The 20,315-nt window shown below is 54.7% G+C and overlaps 1 protein-coding gene across 5 annotated transcripts in view; it reads left to right on the top strand.

The window, feature by feature from the left end:
* The first annotated feature begins 5,799 nt into the window (after positions 1 to 5,799).
* Positions 5,800 to 20,315, top strand: part of RHBDL3 (rhomboid like 3) — a 51,160-nt gene continuing 36,644 nt past the window's right edge. For 3 of the 5 annotated variants that reach the window (XM_080679079.1, XM_080679077.1, XM_080679080.1), the window contains exons 1-2: positions 5,800 to 6,246; positions 7,782 to 7,805. Coding sequence is in view for 3 of the 5 variants with exons in the window: in XM_080679077.1 (XP_080535203.1) it covers positions 6,136 to 6,246; positions 7,782 to 7,805 (135 nt within the window). In the remaining 2 variants the exon portion in view is untranslated. Of the gene's footprint in view, positions 6,344 to 6,793; positions 6,836 to 7,781; positions 7,806 to 20,315 lie in introns of those variants that run through there. The other 2 variants (XM_080679078.1, XM_080679081.1) reach the window with 2 other exon arrangements.

Genomic DNA, 20,315 nt, shown 5'->3' on the forward strand with positions numbered 1-20,315 from the left:
ACAAGCCTCGTGGCAAGTTGCCCATGGCCCTCCCAGACGCTCTTTGGTTCTCTCATTCCACACGGCTTTGTGAACACCCTCGTGCAGGGCCCCAAAGTGGTGAATGAAAGCTAACTGTTCACCCTCCTTCTAGGGTCACTGATTGCACATGTAGCTTAAGAGAAACAAAGCAAATAAACAGACTAAAGCCAGAGACAGCGCCCCCCTTTCTGGCTCACACCAGCCTGCAGCGGGCAAGCCCCACTTGGGGGCGCTGGTTTAGCCTGCTGGTGACCCAGGGAGAAAGCCGCTGCAGGCCGAGCTCAGGGCCTCGGGCACTCACGCATCAAGGACTGTTGTCTTTCACCCTTAAGATAAGAAATTTGATGACAATAGAGAGTCACACCTCCTCTGGGCCCAGGGAGTTTAGTGTCCCCATTTGTAACATGAAGGCTATTGTACCTATTCTGCGTGCCTCACACAGGCTGGCTTTTTGAGGATGAGCTGCAATGACACGCGGAAGTGCTTTGTAATAAAGACAGCAGCCGCACAGTTGTATTTTTAATATGCAGAAGAACCCTTTCTCCATAACGTGAAACTTGTTTCTTGCAAGGGGCCAAGAGTAATAACTATGTAATTAGACTTCATGTCGCATCAAGAGAGAATGCTCTGTTTTTCATGAAACAGACATTTGTTCAGCTCCTGTGTGTATTACCATGGATGCAAAATCGAATAGGCCAGCCCTGGATGGTTTGGCTCAGTGGACAGAGCGTCGGCCCGTGGACTAAAGGGTCCCAGGTTTGATTCCAGTCAAGGGCACATACCTCGGTTGCAGGCTCTACCCCAGCCCTGGTCGGGCCCTTGGGGGAGTCAACCAATCGATGTGTCTCTGTCACATCAATGTTTCTGTCTCTCCCCATCCCTTCTACTCTCTCTAAAAATCAATGGGAAAATATCCTCAAGTGAGGATTAACAAAAAAAAATTTTTTTGAATAGGCCATATCTCTCCTTCTAGGCATATACATTTGCATCTAAAGGATCTAAAACTTAGATAATGCAAGATCTAATGAAAATAGTGATCAGAGGTAGGCGTGGTCTCTTTGGAGTGGAGAGTTGAGGGAAGGCTTGGCAGAGGAGTAGGGTTTAGCAGAGTGATGCGCATGATCTAACAGACTGTTTACTGAGGAGACAGGACCTACCTGTAGCATAACCCAAGATCGCAGAGTGTTGGAGGATCCAAACATGAGACCCCGGGAACCAGCCAAGCCCCAGGGAGATGACAGAGAAGGAAGATGAGACCCAACGAAACAGCTGATAGTTTCCCAGAACATGTGATTGGCTCCACACTGAACCTGGGAAAGTTTCCTCTGTACTTTCCTAAGCTGCTTTTTTGGGTGCCCGCGCCTCTCTTTGAAAAGGTTTGGTGTCTGTGAACCTAGACGTCTCTCAGTCATGATTTAAGTTATTCAGAAAATTGGGGGCCCTGGGGTGACAAAGGAAGAGACGAAAGGAAGGGGGGGTGTTCTGTTCAGCAGCGTGTGCCGTTTGATCTTGAAGACAGTGGGGAGAATGGAGGAATGCCGGGGCTGGGCATGGAGGCTGGTTGGATTCCAAGCGCGGTCTTCTCCACTGTTTGGACTTGCAGACTTCAAACATGACTGGGGATTCCTGGAAGACAAAAGAATTCAGGGCCGAGGCTTGGATCTCAGTCAAAAATAGCTCATGTCTTCATCTCAGGCCGGCAAGGCGGCAGCTTGGGGCTGTTTGCAGGCTTCTCGGAGACTGGAGCTCCACGTGGGGAGAGGGGACTGTAAGGGTCAGTTTAGGGTTTGCTTCAGGGAGAGAAAGGGCCCTGAAGGGTGTGGGCCAGGCTGAGGGAGACATCAAAATGGGATACGCTTGTTGAAAAAGGACCAAGAGGGAGAGGTTCTGGAGGAAATGTATCTCTCTCTCTCTCTCTCTCTCTCTCTCTCTCTCTCTCTCTCTCTTTCTCTCTCTCTCTCTCTCTCTCTTCCTTTCTCTCTCTCTCTCTCTCTCTCTCTCTCTCTCTCACACACACACACACACACACACACACACACACACACACACGCTCACCACTGTTTAGGGAGCCATAATTACAGCCCTTAATGTTTCTTCCCTGGCTTCTCATTAGCTCACATTGTCCACAAACAAACTCCTCCGCTCCCCACACCGCCCCCTCCCTCTCCCAGCGGCTCCTTCTGGCTTTCCTTTTCCTGGTTCACCAATGGCAGCCCCAGGTTCAGAACATCAGATCCTAAAAAAACAACACAAAACCCACTCTGTACTGTGGTGGGTGCATCTTAGAGACTCAGCCCCAAACAGCGGGCCCCTCCCTCCATCCCTCCCACTGGACTGAAATTAGAGGATTATCTCATTTTCTCCCCAGAGGCCAGGGCCCGGGTCTCACTCCCTTTGTATTCTCAGCCCCTCAGCCAGGGGCTGGCAAATAATGGGCACTCGCAATGTGTCAGTTAAATTGCAATCCTGAGCCACTGCCAACTTAATCTTCCTAAAATGCTGCTCCGGTGAGAAGCTGCCGCTCCTCCATCGCCCACCGAGTGAGGTCCAATCTCCTGCGACGGGCACTCAAGGACTTTTGCGACACGGTCCTTAGCCACTAGGCCAGTGGTCGGCAAACTCATTCGTCAACAGAGTGGCAAACCGCGGCTCACAAGCTGCATGTGGCTCGCGAGCCGCAGTTTGCCGACCACTGCACTAGGTAGGCCATCTCCACTTTTGCTCACTCACTTCGCTGTTCCCACCCCAGTCGCGCTGTCCTATCTTGGTGCCCTTGCTGCAGTGTTTCCCTCCACCCAGAAACCCCTCCACACTCTCCACACAGCTCCTGTCTTTTAAGATTCATGCTCCTGTACAACACCCCTCCCCCCCCCCACCACTGCATTTGACCCTTCGGAGTTTGAACTGCTCCCCCAGGCTCTTGGCCTGCTCTTCATTGATTTAGAGTGTCTTGTCAGGAACTTTCAAAGAGGTCAAGGGTGAGAGCGCCTACATAATGAAGAGCAGGGTATAAATGCCAATCAGCCCTTGCTGGCTGTCCCTCCCACTAGACCCAGGGTTCTGTAGGGCCCCACAAGTGAGGGTGAGGAGGCTCCATGCCCATTCCCTCCTCTGTCCTCTGTCTCTGATATGGCACAGAACGGCTGGTCCGCAGGTTGGAGTGGGACTAAAGCTATCCAACAGCCTGGCCACTCGTACCCCTCAGAGGCCTGCTAGGGAGTGGGTTGTGCTGCAAATTCCCCAGGGGCCCGAAGGGTGGGAAGAGGCTGAGGCAACACTGAATGCAGAAGGTGGGAGTGTGGCCTCAGGGTCACGGAGGATGCTGGCTATCACAACTGTCTCCAAGTCCAGATGACCTCCTCCTCCCAGCAGGAGCCAGAGAAAGGGACATAGTCTCCTGAACAGAGGCTTCGGTGAGAGGCCGGGAATTCTTTCCTAGGAGACTTGTGGAAACACTGTCTGCCAAGGCGGGGTGAGCTATTCCTAGGGCAGATGGAGGAACGAGATGGCCTTCTGGATGCTTCTCAGATCCTCACTCCTTTATTCCAACTGCTGCTGCCCTGGTGATCTCTTACTTGGACGGCATCTCCATCTCCCTATGGTCAGGCCAGCTTACCTCCTCTCTCTCTCCTGCACTACAGCCCAAGGGATCTTCTTAAATATTACTCTCTTGCTCACAATCCTTCGATGACTCCCCATTGCCCAGCCTCTGCCCATGCCATTCTCTTACCTGGAATGCCTCCCCTCCAGCTTCCCCACTTTGCCTGGTTCTGGGGGCATATTCTTTAGGAAGCTCTTTTGGACCTGCAGGGACCCCCTCCTTTGGGTTTCTCTATGCCTGGACTTTCCTGGCCGTCAACCCCAGTTAAACAGTGTCTGCAGGGCAGGGTGCAGACCTTATTCACCCCTGTATTCCCAAAGCTCTGTCACTGGGACATCATAGGAGCACAATACATGTTCAGGGACTGAACTGAGCCTGCTGAGGTCCCCTCCGCCAGAGGGATGACAGCAGGGAAGGTATGGATAAGAGCTGTCCTTGGGCTGGAGAAGAGGCAGAATCTAAAGGGAAGCTGGGGCCCCATCTGGTTTGGCTCAGTGGATAGTGCATCAGCCTGCGGACTGAAGGGTTTGATTCCGGTCAAGAGCACATGCCTGGGTTGCGGGCTCCATCCCCGTAGGGGGCGTGCAGGAGGCAGCCAATCAATGATTCTCTCTCATCACTGATGTTTCTATCTCTCTCTCCCTCTCCCTTCCTCTCTGAAATCAATAAAAATATGTCTTAAAACATAAAGTAAAGGACAGCTGGGGTCAGAGCACAGAGTGGCCAAGGAGCCCTTCTTCCCCTCCCCTGCAACCACCCGCTCCCTGGCCCGCTTCTCCAGCCAGCATCCCAGGGGTCACGCACATGAAATCAGGAAGTGGGGGGAGGCAGTGACAGGACCGGGGCCCCAAGCCGCCTCTCCTCTTTTGGGGCTTCACTCCGCAAAGGAGTCAGCCTCTCTTCTGTCCCCCGAAGGCTGTTTTCAAAATCACACCCTAAGCAGACAGTTTTATTTACAAGGAAAATCTTGGCAGGATCTTGACTTGTTAGTAGAGTAGAGATGGGGGAGGGTGGTGAGAAACAAAAATAGTTGAGATGATCACACTTGCTGAAACCGAGATGAATATGGGTGTCTGTAGCAAACTCACCTAATTAGAACGAAATTAATTTCCTTTTCCATGTTTAAGGGGAGCAGTCATTGTCAGGGAGATGGTCACAGGTTGGATGTGGGGGTGCTGGGGTTATGTGTTTGCTTTGGGGACATGAGCACATTAGTTGCAATTTTCATTATTGGAGAAGAGCCTGTTTCTGAGAGGGAGCAAGGGCCGGAGTGAGTGGGTGGGTGGGTGAGAAGAAGGAGGAAGAGGAGTGGAAGGGGACAGCCTCCGTGTGGGCTGGGGGCTGACTGTGAGACATCACCAGGAATGAGTCCTCCTGGGAGAAGTGGGCACCATCCCAGCCAGCACTGGCCCCTGGCACGGTTTCCAGGCAGAGCCTCTGCTTGGGGGAGACAGTCTCTCCTGGCAGGTCTTTCCTGCAGAGGAAACGGCACCAATATTTTTTTTTTCTTTAAAATATCCCCTATTCCTTTGCTCTAACTTCATTCCTGCTTGCTTTAGTTTACCTCCCCTTTCCCAGTTGGAGCATTTCCCTGGGCTTCCCTTTGTCCACCTGGTCAAATGAAGCCAGGGCACTGTCCTATAGCGCTGGATGGAGGGAGGGCAAGGCTTAGGGTGGGGATCCGGGGCTTCCCTATCTGACTTCTCCCATCCCTAAATGATGGGCATACCTGGACCTCCCAGAGTCTGAGCCCTCAGTGAAGAGTCAGAGTGATGGGATCGCCTCCTCTCAGCATCCGTCCCCCAGTTCACTTTCCGTTAACCCTGGCGTTGCCAACTTAGTGAAACGTCCTGCCTCCTTCACGCATCTACTGCCTCCAACTAACCGTTAGCCCGGTGGGTCTAGGGACGCGGGCCCTGCACCCGGCCTCGGCCCCGGCTCCATGCAGAGTCGAACCGGACCCGGGGTGGAGGCGGGTGGTGAGGGGCCCAGGGACAGCGCAGCCCCATTTCCGCCCCGGGAGGTGCAGCCACTGCCAGCCAACCCCGCCGCAGCCCTCCGCCCTCCCGCGCCGCGGCGCTCTAACCCATTTGGCCCGAGTGGCGGCGTCCAGGGAAGAGGGTGGGCAACGGCGGTCCCCGGAGCAGCCCCGCCCCCGCCTGCGCACCGCCCGCGAGGAGTCCGTGGGGAGGAGGAGACTCCGGCGCAGAGCGGGGGCCGCGGGAAACGGGAAGGGAGCGCGGGGAGCCGGGGGCTGGGCCGGCCCAAGGGCGCCCTCGCTTCGGAGCCTGGAGCGGAGGCCGGCGGGCCGCTAGCGCGGAGAAGTTTGGCGGCCAAGGGGCGGGCGTTCCGGGTCGCGAGGCGGCGGTGCGGGGCCATGCGGGCGGGGGCGGGCGCGGAGGCGGCGCGGCGCGCACCGAGTCCCCGGAGCGGCGCGGCCGCCGCGGCGCAAAGTTAACCTGGCGCCCGGGACGAAACCACAGCCACCAGCCGCCCCCGGACCCCGCTCCGGCATGGGTGAGCACCCCAGCCCGGGCCCCGCGGTGGCCGCCTGCGCCGAGGCGGAGCGCATCGAGGAGCTGGGACCCGAGGCCGACGAGCGGCCGCCGGTGGCGCCCGAGGACGTGAGTGCCCCCTCCCCTGCCCGGGCAAACTTTCTGGGGGGCACTCGGAGGAGAGCTGCCCCGACTCGCCTCCATGGGGCAACTTGGAGGTTTCAAGGTGACGCGGGAGCGCCCCGGATTGGCCGGGTCCCCGCGGGCGGGAGGGGGCGGAGGGACCGGTCTCCCCAAAAGCGCGAGCGCCACCCCCCCTCGGGCTCCCCCGGCTTCCCTGCGGGACGCAGCCCGCACCGCTGCGCTGGGGACCGTCGGCCGCCGGGGCCCCTTCCCCGCGGCTGGTGCAGTGCCCGGGACGCGGCGTTTTCCCGCAGAGGCGGCCGCGTCACGGCAGTGACTCCCCCTCCCCTCCCACTGGCGACCTGCGGGTTCTCCGGGCCCGGGAAGGGGCGGGCGCCGCAGGGTCCCCAGAACCCGGCACCGCTAGCCGGCCTGAGGACCCCCTTGTTCGTCCACGGATCAGCCCCTGCCGGCACCTGCGGTGTCGCGACACTGATTGAAATTCAAGCTGGCCCCGTCCCTGCACCGGGAGGAGGGAGAGGAGTGCGGAGAGCCCGTCGCTCCTGAAGGGGGCTCCGGAGTCCGGGACGCGTCGGTACCAGGACGGCCCCCGGCGGGGTTGCGGAGGGGCTTCCCCAAGGGCTTCCCCGCATCTGCAGCTCGAGCCCCCCTCCCCTGGGTCCCGGAAGTCACCTGCGTTGCCGGCACTGGGAGGTCCTGGGAACTGGGGTTTCCTAAGCTTCTCCCTCCGGGGTTAACCTGCACCTAGAGAGGCAGACCTTTGGCCCTGCCCCGGCACTCAAAGTGGGGGATTCGGAAGTGAAGCCAGGTCCCCCTCCCAACCTACCAAACCTAAGCCGAAAGTCTGGATGGCCGGGGGGGTTGGCGGGGGGGAGCGTAACACCTTCCCTCCCTTTGGCTCCTATAGTTAAACCTCTCACTTGCTTCTGGCCCCAAAGCCCTGGTAGAATCTCACGTTCTCCCCTCTGGGACTCAGCCTGGAAGAGACTGGGTAAATTTCAGCACATGGGGGAGCCCCTTCCTCCCAACCAGCAGCGCCTGTGCGGGGGAGGGGGGGGTTTCCTGAGTAAGGGGTCTCTGCCCCCAGCAGGTGGAGGCCACTGCCACTGGTCTGATGGAAGGGCACCTGGGTATGCATTCCCTGGCTGGGGAGCAGAAGCGGATACAAGAGTTATAGTTACTGGAAGTTATTGGAGGCCCTTGGGCAGAGTCCGACGCCTTTATTGAGTCATCGTTGCAAATCCCCCTTGTTCTGCGCATCCCACTGCCTGGCTGTCTGGGAAAGAGGGACACTCCTCCCGCCTCCCCCTCCTGAGTTCCCTCCCTTTGCTCAGTACCGACTCACCTGGGGAGATCTTCCCAGGTTTTCACTGGTCTCTGGTGGTGGGTCCCTGAACCTGGGGAGCAGCTGGGAGGCTATGTGAGAAATATTAGGGGGCTACAGAAGCCTTGGTGATAAGTGTGTGTTTCTTTCTTTCTCTCCTCTTCCTCCTCTCCTGCATGGCCTTCCTCTCTACCAGCACTGGAAAGTCCTGTTTGATCAGGTATGTGAGCAGTTAAATTCCCCCCCTCTTCCTTCCAACCCTCCCCCAAATCAGAGAACTGAAGATGGTGACGTGGGGTGGGGGTGTGGCCTAGTGCATCGCTGGGACAGAAGACACTGCTCCCCAGGTTTCAGGAGGCGGGGGCTCCCCTGAGACATCCTCCCCTCCCTGGGTCCTCCTCCCAGCTCACTTCATCAGAGCTGGATCTACTATGTAGAGACTGGACAGTACATATTGAAAGTCAGGGATGGTGTCTGTATGCCAGGGGATTGCAGTTGGGCCTGGGGAGGCGGGGAAAAGGCTTAGGTTAACGTCCCCTCTTCTTCTCTAACCCACGATCAAAGCTCTGTGGCCACCAATGAAGTCAAATCTCTGCCATCCTTGGAGTGTGACTCACAATACGGGCTCTTTTGAAAGCTAACTGATTTTCTGGCAGGAATGGAGGGAGGGGTGTAGGGAAAATAGTATGTGATTGTTTGCAATGCCTAGAGTCTAGGCTGGGGAATGGAACAGGGTTAGGGATGCCAACTTTGAAACCCAGAGATGGACAACTGACCTTCAGCCAGGATATGGTTCTCTTTGCTTGGTACTCACGTTGGGTGCTGTTGTGATTGTCCTTCTCCCACTTCGTCCCATGAAGCAGCAGGAGAGGAGGCAGGAGCTATCCCAGTGTTGGGGGAATAGTGAGCACTGCAGTCCTGGGATGACAATGACTGTGCCATGAACTTCGTGCAGGAATATGTTTTATTGGCGAGGGAGACAGAGCTGAAAAGTTAGCTTGGACCAGACCATGTCCTGTTGTAGGCAGGGGAAGCCTTGGAGCGTTTTTTAGCAGGTTTGTTACGGGATCCAAGCCATGCTTTGGGAAGATTCTGCATGACAGTGGGGTGGGGGTGGATGGACTGCAGCGGTGAGTGACACTACTAGGAGCCTGCGGCCGTGCATGGACCCAGGCATTGACTTGGAGGAAGACAGTAAGAATGGAAAGAGGGACATGGCGATGAGAGACTCAGCAGATCTCACTAGACTGAATAGATGAGGTGAACCGCATATATAACTGACATTCTGAATCCAGGGGGGAAAGGGAAAATCAGGGTTGGGATTGGGGGGAGTGGGGTTGGCACAAAGGACAATTTTGGTTTCGGACAAGTTCAATTTGAAGAGCCAGCTCATTGCAGATGCCCAGGTGGGAGCAAAGACATGAAATTGCAGCTTGAAAAACATGGCGGGCCTGGGATGGGGATATGGGGTGTCATCCACATTAACACGAGGCCTGGCTGTGGTTTGGGGAGCGTCTAGTAGCTCCTGTCCCCGTGGAGTAGCACATGTCTCCCTCTGCTCCTAAGTGCCACCCACTCTTCCTCCGGCTCCTAAGCGTACAGCAGCTGCTGGCCTGATGTCCTGAGGCGGGAGTGAGCCGTTTGCTGCCACTAGTTCCCAGCCAGCAAGCTGCCAGCCCTTCACACTTCTTGTCAGATTTAGAATCAGAACCTAGAACACCGTGTATCATTCTGGTCGGCTCTGTCTGTGTCTTTCTCATTTGATTAATTTCCTTTGCTGGTCCCTGGGTGTGTGTTTACACTTTAAAACAAACTATTTGGATGAATGGAGGAAAACTTTTAGTAGAAGGAATTTGGAACTGGAGGGAGCAGGGAGAATGTGTAGTACCTGATATTAGTGGGTGGTCTATGCAATTCAGTTTCGGCCGCTGGAGGGAGGTCCTGAGTGTCAGAAAGACCATCCCCCTGCTTCGGGGAAGGCCCACCCAGAAACCATTGTGGACTGGCAAAATTATCCTAGGAAAGAAACTCCCAAAACATACTCTGGGCAAACAATCTTTTTCTCACAAGTTCTGCCTATCTACTCCCATCCCTCACGTGGCAATGAAGGCCAATTTTTGTCATCCTTCCTAACGGTGCTTCTTTAAATTTTTTAAAATATATTTTTATTGATTTCAAAGAGGAAGGGAGAGGGAGGGAGATAGAAACATCAGTGATGAGAGAGAATCATTGATTGGCTGCCTCTTGCACGCCCCACACTGGGGATCGAGAGCCCACAATCCGGGCATGTACCCTGACCTGGAATCCACCGTGACCTCCTGGTTCATAGGTCAATGCTCAACCACTGAGCCACGCCAGCCGGGCCTGTCAGTGCTTTGTGTTGAAGGACAGGGTTTGACCTCTGGCACATACCCAGTCCCTCTGCGTTCGTCCCCTTGCTTTGCAAAGCCAACCCTGGACCATTCCCCTGATAGGGCTAAATGAAGAGTAGGTCTAGAGCTTCACAAACGGACACCAGCTTCAGAAGGACGCCAGGTTATTCAGAACGCTGAAGTGTTTTATCCTTCCTGCCTCTTCCTCTGGGCTGCTTAAAGGTAGGATTCGGTGAGGGTGCCCTTGGTGCCCTTAGGAAAGAACATTGGCTGGGGATTGCAGGCAGCCTCCCTGCCGTCTCATAGACAGCCCCAACGGGTCAACCTCTGGTGAATGGGGGGAAGGGGGGACTCACACCACACCTGTCAGAGTTCCGGCAAGCTGATGTGGCCCTACAGTTCATTTCTCAGAGGTCAATGGGATGGGAGGCTGGCCAGTCAGTTCTCCTTCCCTCCTGGATCAAGGGGATACCAGTGGTCAGCTGGTTTCAAACTAGGATCTGCTGGGACCTTTTTCTAGGTGTTAGGAATGAAATTGGACCAGTTCCTCTATGCTGTCTAGTTCTTCAGCACATAGAGTAGCTTTGACTCAGCATGAAACTAATTGGACCTCAAAGGCTGGAAGCCATGACCTTGGCCTTCTGGTCTTAAAGGCTTCAAGCCATGACCTTGGCCTTCTGGTCTTAAAGGCTGCAAGCCATGACCTTGGCCTTCTGGTCTTAAAGGCTGCAAGCCATAACCTTGGCCTTCTGGTCTTAAAGGCTGGAAACCATGACCTTGGCCTTTTGGTCTTATGTGGTCACCCCTCAACTAAATGGCCAGAATGCCTTTTGTGGGAGCTGGAGGTGAAAGAAACAGGTGAACCGAGACCCTTGAAAGTTTATCCAGTGCCCCCCACACACACCCCCTGGCATTCTGGGCATTTGTCTGGCCTGCTCAAGCTGGCTTATTGCATGATATCCATCCTCACCCCTTCCTCAGTTTTTCCCATCGATCCCAGAAGTTACAGCAGTCAGGAAGCCTGAAGATCATCACCCCCTCTCCACTACCTCCCACATGTCCCATGTTTTTGTTTCCTATTTTAACTTCTGCTTGAAGGAATTGTCTTCTCATATTCTTGGGATCTTAATGGTTCTCCTAAATACTAGATTTTAAAGTTACCATAAATATTGATCTGTTGTTATAGTATCACTAGAGGCCCAGTGCACAGATTCGTGCACTGGGGTTGGGGGGGAGGTGAGAGTGTCCCTCAGCTCCATCTGGACCCTCTTGCAGTCCAGGGCTCTCACAGTCCAGGACCCCTCGCTCCTTATCGCCCGTCCGCCTGCAGCGGAGGTGGGAGAGGATCCCACCACCGCCACTGCGCTCACCAGCCGTGAGTCTACTCAGCCAGAAGCCAGGCTCGCTGCTCCTTAGCGCTGCCTTGGAGGCAGGAGAGGCTCCCGCCACTACTGCTGCGCTCGCCAGCTGTGAGCCTAGCCTCTGGCTAAGCGGCACTCCCCCTGTGGGAGCACACTGACCACCAGGGGGCAGTTCCTGTGTTGAGCGTCTGCCCCCTGGTGGTCAGTGAGCATCATAGCAACTGGTCGTTCCACCGTTCAATTTGCAATTTAGGGTTTTATTATATAGGATATTAGGGTTTTATTATATAGGGTGATAAAAAAAATGTCTTATTTTTCTATAGTTGAATCTGTTGGGCTTTTGCTTCACAATTTCTTCTATTGCTTCAGGCCTGAGACAGTTTTTATCCCTTTTCAGATTTCATAAATATATGCTGCTATTTCCTACTACTTCTATGATTTAGAAAAAATAGTATCTAGCCCTTTACTCTATCCAGATCTTATTCCTGTCGACTTACACCAACATCACCTATTAAGAAACACTTTCTGGCCCGGTCGGCATGGCTCAGTGGTTGAGTGTCGACCTTTGAACCAAGAGGTCAGGGTTTGGTTCCCGGTCAGGGCACATGCCCAGGTTGTGGGCTTGATCCCCAGTGTAGGGCGTGCAGGAGGCAGCTGATCAATAATTCTCTCTCATCGATGTTTCTCTCTCGCTCTCTTCCTCTCTGAAATCAATAAAAATATTTTTTTAAAAAACACTTCCTGCCCTGGCCAGTGTTGCAAAGTGATTAGAGTTTCGGCCCATGCACCGAAGGGTTTCGGGTTCGATTTCTGGTCAAGGGCACGTACCTGGGCTGCAAGTTCAAGCCCAGTTCAGGAGGCAACCAATCAGTGTGTCTCTTTCACACTGATGTTTCTCTCTTTCTCTCCCCCTTTCCTTACCTCCCTCCCTTCCACTCTCTAAAAATCAATGGAAAAAATATCCTCAGGTTAGAATTTTTTAAAAAAGAACAAACACTTCCTTTATACATTGTTTGAGAAATGTTATCATTTGGAAAATTTCTTCAGGTGGTTAGGTATATTTCAGGTTTTTCTCTGTTCCACTGATATTTACAATTTCACTCAGGTAATGTACCTTTTAGTTATTGCTTTATATGTGTCCTATAGCTTTCCTACGAGCTCCTCTTTTTAAGGTTATTCTTTGATAGTCTTACTCCCAGTCCCTTCCTGAACTCTAGGGAGGTGCCCTCAAGGATCCAAGGTCAAATAGCAGGTCAGTGGCAGATGTGGGACCAGAGCCCAGTTAACCCCTAAAGGGGTTGGAAAACCATTTCCAGGTTACCCTTAAAAATGCTTTCAAGATCTGTAAGTGTTTAATGAGCAGAAGGGTTCCTAGCAGAGTTCTGTTAATTTACACAACACAATTGCTTTCAGGCTCAAACAAGCAAGAGGGAAAAGAAGAATTGAAAGTGACTTGATTGTGTCTCTCTTTTTCCCTTCCCAAGGGAAGCATGCATTTCCCAGACCCCCAAAAAAGACCCCCAACTTTGCTGATCTCCCAGAAGGAAAGCGGACAGTCTTAATTATGCCACCACAATTACAAATCTATATATATACTAGTAAAACCCTAATATGCAAATAGACCAAACGGGGGAACAACCAAACAACCAGTTGCTATGACGTGCGCTGAACATCAGGGGGTGCACATGGAATATGGCGGGCATGGGCCGCAGCAGGATGGTGGAGCAGGTGAGCAGGGGCGCCAGACCAAGGCAGGGCGCTGGTCGCTGTTATTGGGGCGCGAGCCTCTGGTGGTTACTGAAAATTCTTTGCTCCCGTGTGCTGTGGTCCTGCCCAGCACTTGCACCTGCTGCCTGCGCCAGCCCCACTCGCACCCGCTGCTGGCACCCAGCGCAGGCCCTGATCGCTCAGTACTGTCAGCAGGTGCAAGCGGTGGCTGTCAGCCCCAATTGCCCCTCAGGGCCTCTCCACCTCCCCCTGCTCCTGGTCAGCAGGTGCAAGCGGGGCCGGCGCCATCAGCATGTGGCAGCGGGAGCAGGGTTGCTGGCAGACAGGGGACGGGGGAGAGGGGTCCTCGGCCGGAGGGGCTGGGCGGGTGCAGAGGATGGGCCGAGACCCACCCCTGTGCCCACCGCAGCCTCTCAGCCCACAGTTCCTTTCAGGGTGCATGAACTCATGCACTGGGCCCCTAGTGCGAATTATAAATGTGTAACTACCAGAGCACAGTGCTGCTTAGATGGGCTGCCCAGGACAGAACCCTGGATTTGGAGTCAGATAGACCTGAGTTCAGGCCTTACTGACTTTGTGATGGGGAGCAAATGACATTAGCTCTCTGAGCCTCAATTTTCTCCCCTTAAATGGAGATGATCATCTTTAACTCCAGGGGTGCCTGTGGGAATTAAGAGAAAGCTGAAACTCTCTTCCCAGTGCCTGATAACCAGTAGTCAGCCCCTCACACCCACTTCCCCCTCTCCCTGCCTGCGGCTCCCCTGGGACTCCTGCATTATGGCTGTGACTCGGCTTCAGTCCCCAGGCAGCTGGGACATGTGACAGCTGGCCCTGGATGAGTCAGCATGGGCATTATTACTGCTGCTCTTCGAGACCCAAGAGGCCTGGCTTCGAGTCACAGCCCCCAGCTGTCATCTCAGAGTCTGAACCTCCAAGGGCTTCTGTGGGGAGAGGACTCTGGAGGAGGAGAAGCAGGGTGGAGAGGGACAGTCTGGTGGAAAGGTGGCCCTCTCCCCCATTGCCCACCCAACCCCAACTTCCTATATTCTAGGGGAAGTCTGAGCTCTTCTTCCCCTCGAGGCCCAGGTGAGGAAAGAGCTGGGGAGCCCGAATGTCCAGCTGCCTGAATTCGGGTCAGGAAGCTTGATTCTCTGCTGAAGGAAGGGGGTTCTAGCTTCTCCCCTTCTGGGAGAAGCCCCTTGAGAGGGATGAGCTGCCCCCCTGCGGACTCCCCACGTGGCTAAAAGAACAGAAATAATGTAGCTGGGAATCCTGGAGTCACCATTCCAGCCCCAGCTGGGAGCAGGCCAGGTGGTGCCCCATTCTACTCTCCGGGAGTGCCTTTGGCCAAGTCACTGGTCTCTGCCCCCCTTAGTTTCTGTATCTGTTAAATGGGACTAATCACATTTACTGTAGGATTGGAGTGAGACTAGAAGTGACAAAATACACGCCCTAGCCGGGTTGGCTCAGTGGACAGGATTTGGCGCGTCGGCCTGTGGACCAAAGGGTCCCAGGTTCGATTCCGGTCAAGTGAATGTACCTCTTTTGCAGGCTCCTTCCTGGCCCAGGCCCTGGTTAGGGCGCGTGCAGGAGGCAACCAATCAATGTGTTTCTCTCACATCAATGTTTCTCTCTGTCTTTCCCTCTCTATTCCACTCTCTGGAAAAATCAATGGAAAAATATCCTCAGGTGAGGATTTAAAAAAATAAAAATACTTGTGAAAATCAGTATTTCTGAATCAGGGGGAAAGTCAGAGGATTGGTGGGAAGTGGTTTTCTCTCAGAGGTGAATTACCATCCTCATTGGCAGGGAAGGAAAACGGGAAGAGAAAGGGGCTAGTCCCATAACCTCGCCTCCTGACGCCTGACCCCGGCAGCTGCAGGCCTGGATGTCCTTTATGGGGCTGTAAATATCCGTGAATGGGCCAGAGTTCCCGGGCTCTGGCTGTTGGGTGGGATGCTCTGCTGAGCCATAAACCCCTGGGCAGCCTCGTTAATTCTGCTCTGCTCAGAAGCCGGCTAATGAGGCAAGGAGCCAGCAGATGAGCCACAGTGACCCCCCACCCCAGGTGGAGAGGGCAGCTGCCTGCACCTTGCCATGTCCCAGCACACATGCCCTGGAGTCATTTCCTAGGGCTCGTTCTGGTTCTGGTGGACAGAGGAGAGAGAGTGTGGCTGCGGATGGGAGACTTCTGAGACTCTAGGTCCCAACCTTCCAGACCCAAGACTCCTTCACCACGATGGCACCACAGGTGCTGCCTTTGGGGTCCTTGAAAGTGCCCACACCCCTCATTCAAATCGAGGGCCTCTCTAGATGAGGGACAGGGAGAGGGTCCTCCCAGGAGGGCGATGAGGATTCAAGTGTTGGGAGCTGGGACCAGATGTGTTGTTGTCCTGGAAATGCAGTTTGGGTACCTCACACATGCAGGAGAGATATAAAATAGGTATGTTCCTTTCTCTTCGGCTTCTCTGCTGCTGGGTAAATTCTAAAGCCTTGGCCGGCTGGCTGGCCTTGGCGGGAGGCGAGATGGTGCCGCTGTCCTGGGTGCTGAGCAGGCAGATCCCAGCTGGTGCGGGCTGTTCCCTGGGAGCCGATCAGCGGCCCATTGGGCCAGTCCAGGCAGTCGGCCAGTCGCTGATTCCTCGGCCTCTCCTGGGCTGGCATTCCCCTCCACCCTCTGGCTGGGACCGGGGTCTAACTTTGCTGGAGGAGCCCAGACACAGTGTCAGCTGCTGTGAGGGCCTGTGCCACTCGGGAGATGGAGGCAGAGGCTGATTTGGAACCACCAGCCAAGGGTGGGGGAAATGCCTCTACTGTGGACGCATGCATTTCCCCAGAGTGCTCCATGGAGTGTTTCTGTGAAAAAAAATACTGTGATCCAACACGTTTGGGAAATGCTGGGCTGAGCAAAATCAGACAGGTTTCCCCATTGCAAACCTTCCAGAGCCCTTGATTTGGTTTCTGCATCATGCCCTTCCAAGAGGGTTTCCCAAACTTACGAAGCCACAGAACCCTTATTTCATGCACCGTCTTGGGCCTGGTGTCCCACAAAACACACATTGGGAAACCCTGTGCCAGTTGTACTTCTTATAACTGAACAGGGCAGAGGAAAACAAGGAAGAGCAAGGCTGGAACCCCCAACCCCCAAGGAGGAACCCTGAATTGTCTTCATTTTGAGCAGTAACTCACTTTGTGATGTTGAGCTAGTTTCTTTTGCCCTCTGCTCTTGTGTGTCCATCCATAGCATGAGCGTGATGCCTGGCATGTAGTCAGTTCCAAGTAAGTATCTGTGAAATGAAATAACGAGAGGATTGAACTGGTGTCCCCCAAACTCTTTAGCTGTAGCGCCCTAAGGATGGGGCAGTGCAGCCTCTGGGCCCCTGCACCTGGGTGTCCATCCATCTGCATGTCCTGCTGTCCACACTTGGCCATCTCGGCTCTCCATGCCCCATTTTTCTCCCCTGTGAAATGGAGCCCACAATAGCATCTACCTCATAGGGCTGTGGAGGGGTTTAAAAGGGGGGGCGGGGGACTATATAATTTATCATCCAGATTGGGGCCATTTTGAGAGGGAAAGGGGCACTGTGAATAATCACGCACAGACAGTAGGGACAAGCCAGGACCGTCCCAGGCCCACCGGGACACAGGGTGAGGCGAGGGTGCGATGAGGCGGTGCCTGTTGTCCAGCGGGCGTTCCGTACGTACAGCGCCGCCTGTGCTGTCCAACCAGGTGGCATGCAGGAGGCCAGCACACAGAACACTCACAGTGGGGCTGCCCTAGCTGGGAGGGGGCTGCTCAGACCCCTTCTCCACTCCTATATGCCTCAGAGGTCCCGCAGCCCCCAGAACCCTGCAGAGTAGCTTGAAAACTCCCTGGATCAGGGATGAGGAGGGTCCTCCTGGGAGACAGAAGGAAATTCAAGTGCAGACACGGAGTTGTCCTGGAAATGCAGTTTGTGCAGATCACACACAGGATGGTTCCTTTCGGCCCTTCCGGACCAGGGCTTATGGTTCCCTGACCTGCTGCCCCTCTCCCCAATGTCACCAGGTGACAACAGACCTCACGTAGAGCTGCCTGGTCCTAATTCCACATTTCCCATCACCCCTGACTGAGCAAGGATGCAGAATAGATCCGCTGCCCCTATGGGCTGGATGGGGTGTGATGGGCCCCCTACATCCCCTGGAGAAGGCAGAGCTCCTACCACATGATCGATGGAGAAGCAGAGGCAGTGTGCCTAGGGATCTGCCCAAGATGGCACCGCGTGGGAGGAGGGGTTCCTTCTGGGACTCCCCCAACTCCTTGCCCCAGAGAGAGGGAAAGAGCCCAAAGTGGCCATAGTACAGAGGGAGCCCTAGACGGTTTGGCTCAGTGGATGGAGTGTAGGCCTGCAGACTGAAAGGTCCCAGGTTCGATTCCAGCCAAGGGCACATGCCTGGGTTACGGGCTCGATCCCCAGTAGGGGGCCTGTAGGAGGCAGCCGACCAATGATTCTCATCATTGATGTTTCTAGCTCTCTCTCCCCATCCCTTACTCTCTGAAGTCAATAATAACAATAATGCAGAGGGAATTTGGTGGGTCCTTTTCCCAGCCTAGGTCATAAGTGCACTAGGAAGGGGTCCAGGTGGGAGTTGGGATGCATGGCAGGCACAGACTGTGAGGCCCCAGGCTGGGGAAAACTGGCGACTTAGAGGATTAAGGGGGCAGAGGGCTGGGTGCTGGTGGGATTAAAGTTCCCTGGAGCCTCTCCCCACAGCAGCTCTTTTCAAGGCTGAGGCAGGTGGGTGGGAGCGGTGGGAGGGGCCCCTCACTGTCTCTCCCTCTGCCGGCCAGCATCCTCCGCTCAGACTGAATGTGGGCTTGGCTTCCCCCGCCCTCCACAGCACTGGGCCCTATTCAGGAGGCAGCTGCCAGGATGCTCCCCACTCCTGACTTCCTGCTGGGCCCCTGCCTGCGGTCCATGCACAGCCTCACTCACCAGCCCCAGTCAGGCTGCCTCCAACCCTCAGCCCAGACAGACTCATCCCCAGAGCACCCCGCTGCCATAAGTAGGTGAATGCAGGGCCTGGGACTCCTGGGACAGAGAGCTTTGGGGCCTTGAGCGCACTGTCAACAAGGAAATTTCATTTGTAGGGTGTGTATCCCCAAACGCTCCAAGCCACGGGACTGGTATGTTCTCATCACCCATAGCTTGCCTTGAAGGAGAAGTGCTCCCTGCTTTGCTGTGAATGGGGCAGTTGGAGCTGGATATTGAGTCCATGTGACCCTGGGTCCTGGAGAGCGTTGGCCTGCGTTTGTGTCAACCCACCATGACCCGAGGGGATGTGACCCTGCTTGACAGATAGGTGATTATGGCTCCAGCAGGTTACCCTAAAGTACACAAACCGGTTGGTTAGTGGCAGAGACAAGAGTGGGATTTTGCCTTGCTCCTTGCAGCCTCTTAAGAAGCTCTGAACTGCCTTCCTGGGCAATGGGACCTACCTCCTTCCTTTACACATCCTCTCTCTCAGGCTTTCTCTGTGTCTCTTCTCCCTTCGTCTCCCTCTCTCTGCCTCCTACCTGCCCCTGTGCCCCATGCCCACTGTCAGCCTCTGCTCTTGTCCTCATCGTCCCTGGTTCTTGGCGGGGGGTGGGGGGTGGGGGGAGTTGGAAGGTGCTCTGTGTACATTTGTGGAGCCCAGGCAGCCGCCCCACCCTTGCCTCTCCCTCCCCTCTAGTCAGCCTCCTGCATCCCTGAGGCCTCATTATTAGGGTAGTGATGACCCCATTGTCTGGCCTGTCTGGCCCTGGCACTGAAAGGTAGGGTTTTGGCAGAGAAGGGAGGCTGGGCCTGATTCCAGCTCATCCTCTGCAGTCTGGAGCCTGTAATGTGCTTGGGGCAGGACTGGCAGGCCTCGGTGGGGGGTGGGGGCTTGGGGAGCCCTAGGGCAGCCCCTGTCACTAGGACAACAGCAGGGAGCCCTGGAGGGGGAGGGGGAGAGGGAGCAGGTGGTCCTTTGTCTGAAGCTGGAATGAAGGAGAAAGGCCCTTGTCTGATCTCAGCCCCTTCACCCCACTGCCCCCCCACCCCCCCGCAAGCCTATAGGCAGCCCTTGAGAAGGGATTGGTATCTGCTTCCATGAAATGCAAGGCCATTGGGCTTCCTCCCCCTCAGCTGAGGCAGGAGACTCCATGCTGTGTGCAGACCACTGCCCCCCTGCAGTGCTCATGGCGTTGGAGTGGAGGATGGATTTTCCCAGGACTCAGGCCTGCTTCTGAACCCCACTGTCATCCCCCATCAGCCCACCCAGCTTGGGAGGCATGTGGAGCCAGGCCAGGCTGGCCAGTGAGACCCCCAGGCTGGCCAAGGAGGCACTCCCTGGCCGACATTGCCACTTTGCCTCTCTAAGCTTTACTTTCCTGTCTGAGCAATAAGAAAGTCAGAACTGTTACTTTTTTTAAAATATATATTTTTTATTGATTTCAGAGAGGAAGGGCGAGGGAGAGAGAGAGAGAGAAACATCAATGATGAGAGAGAATCAATCAGCTGCCTCCTACACGCTCCCCTGGTGCTTAGCATCCCTGACACACACACACACACACACACTGGGGATCAAGCCCACAACCAGGGCATGTGCCCTGACCTGGAATCGAACCATGACCTCTTGGTTCATAGGTCCATGCTCAACCACTGAGCCACGCCAGGCCTGGCAGAACTGTTGCTTTTTGAGGCTCCTTCCTGCCTTAAAAGTCTCTGTTTAGAGTGGGCCTGTGAGACTCCTAGAGCCCCTCCCCTCTTGGGTCAGCACTCACCTCTTTGATCCTTAAATTTTGCTTCTGAGCAGCAGGGCAGCTCTGGGGGTTGAAGGTCATTGGTGACCAGTGGTGAATAGAGGCAACACTAAGCTGCCTGGGTGTGGAGCCCTGGCTCTGCTGACTGCTGGCACTGTGCTCATTTTCCTGTGCCTCTGTTTCCTCATCTGTAATATGGCGATAATAATAGGACCTATTTCATACAGTTGTAGGAAGTCCAAGAAATGATATACATAAAGTGCTTACAACTGTATTTGGCCCCATGAAAACACTCAACACAAATTAGGTATGTTTATTTTTTCCTTTTAAATTGATTTTAGAGAGAAAAGCATGGATTTGTTGTTCCACTTACTTATACATTCATTGGTTGTTTGTGGAATGTGCCCTGACCAGGAGACTGAACCCGCAACCTTGCCATTCAATCTAACCAATTGAGCTACGCGGCCAGGGCCTAGGTATTTTTATTCTTAAAGGTCTTT

This window comes from Plecotus auritus (assembly GCF_963455305.1).
Source record: "Plecotus auritus genome assembly, chromosome: 7".
NCBI lineage: Eukaryota > Metazoa > Chordata > Mammalia > Chiroptera > Vespertilionidae > Plecotus > Plecotus auritus.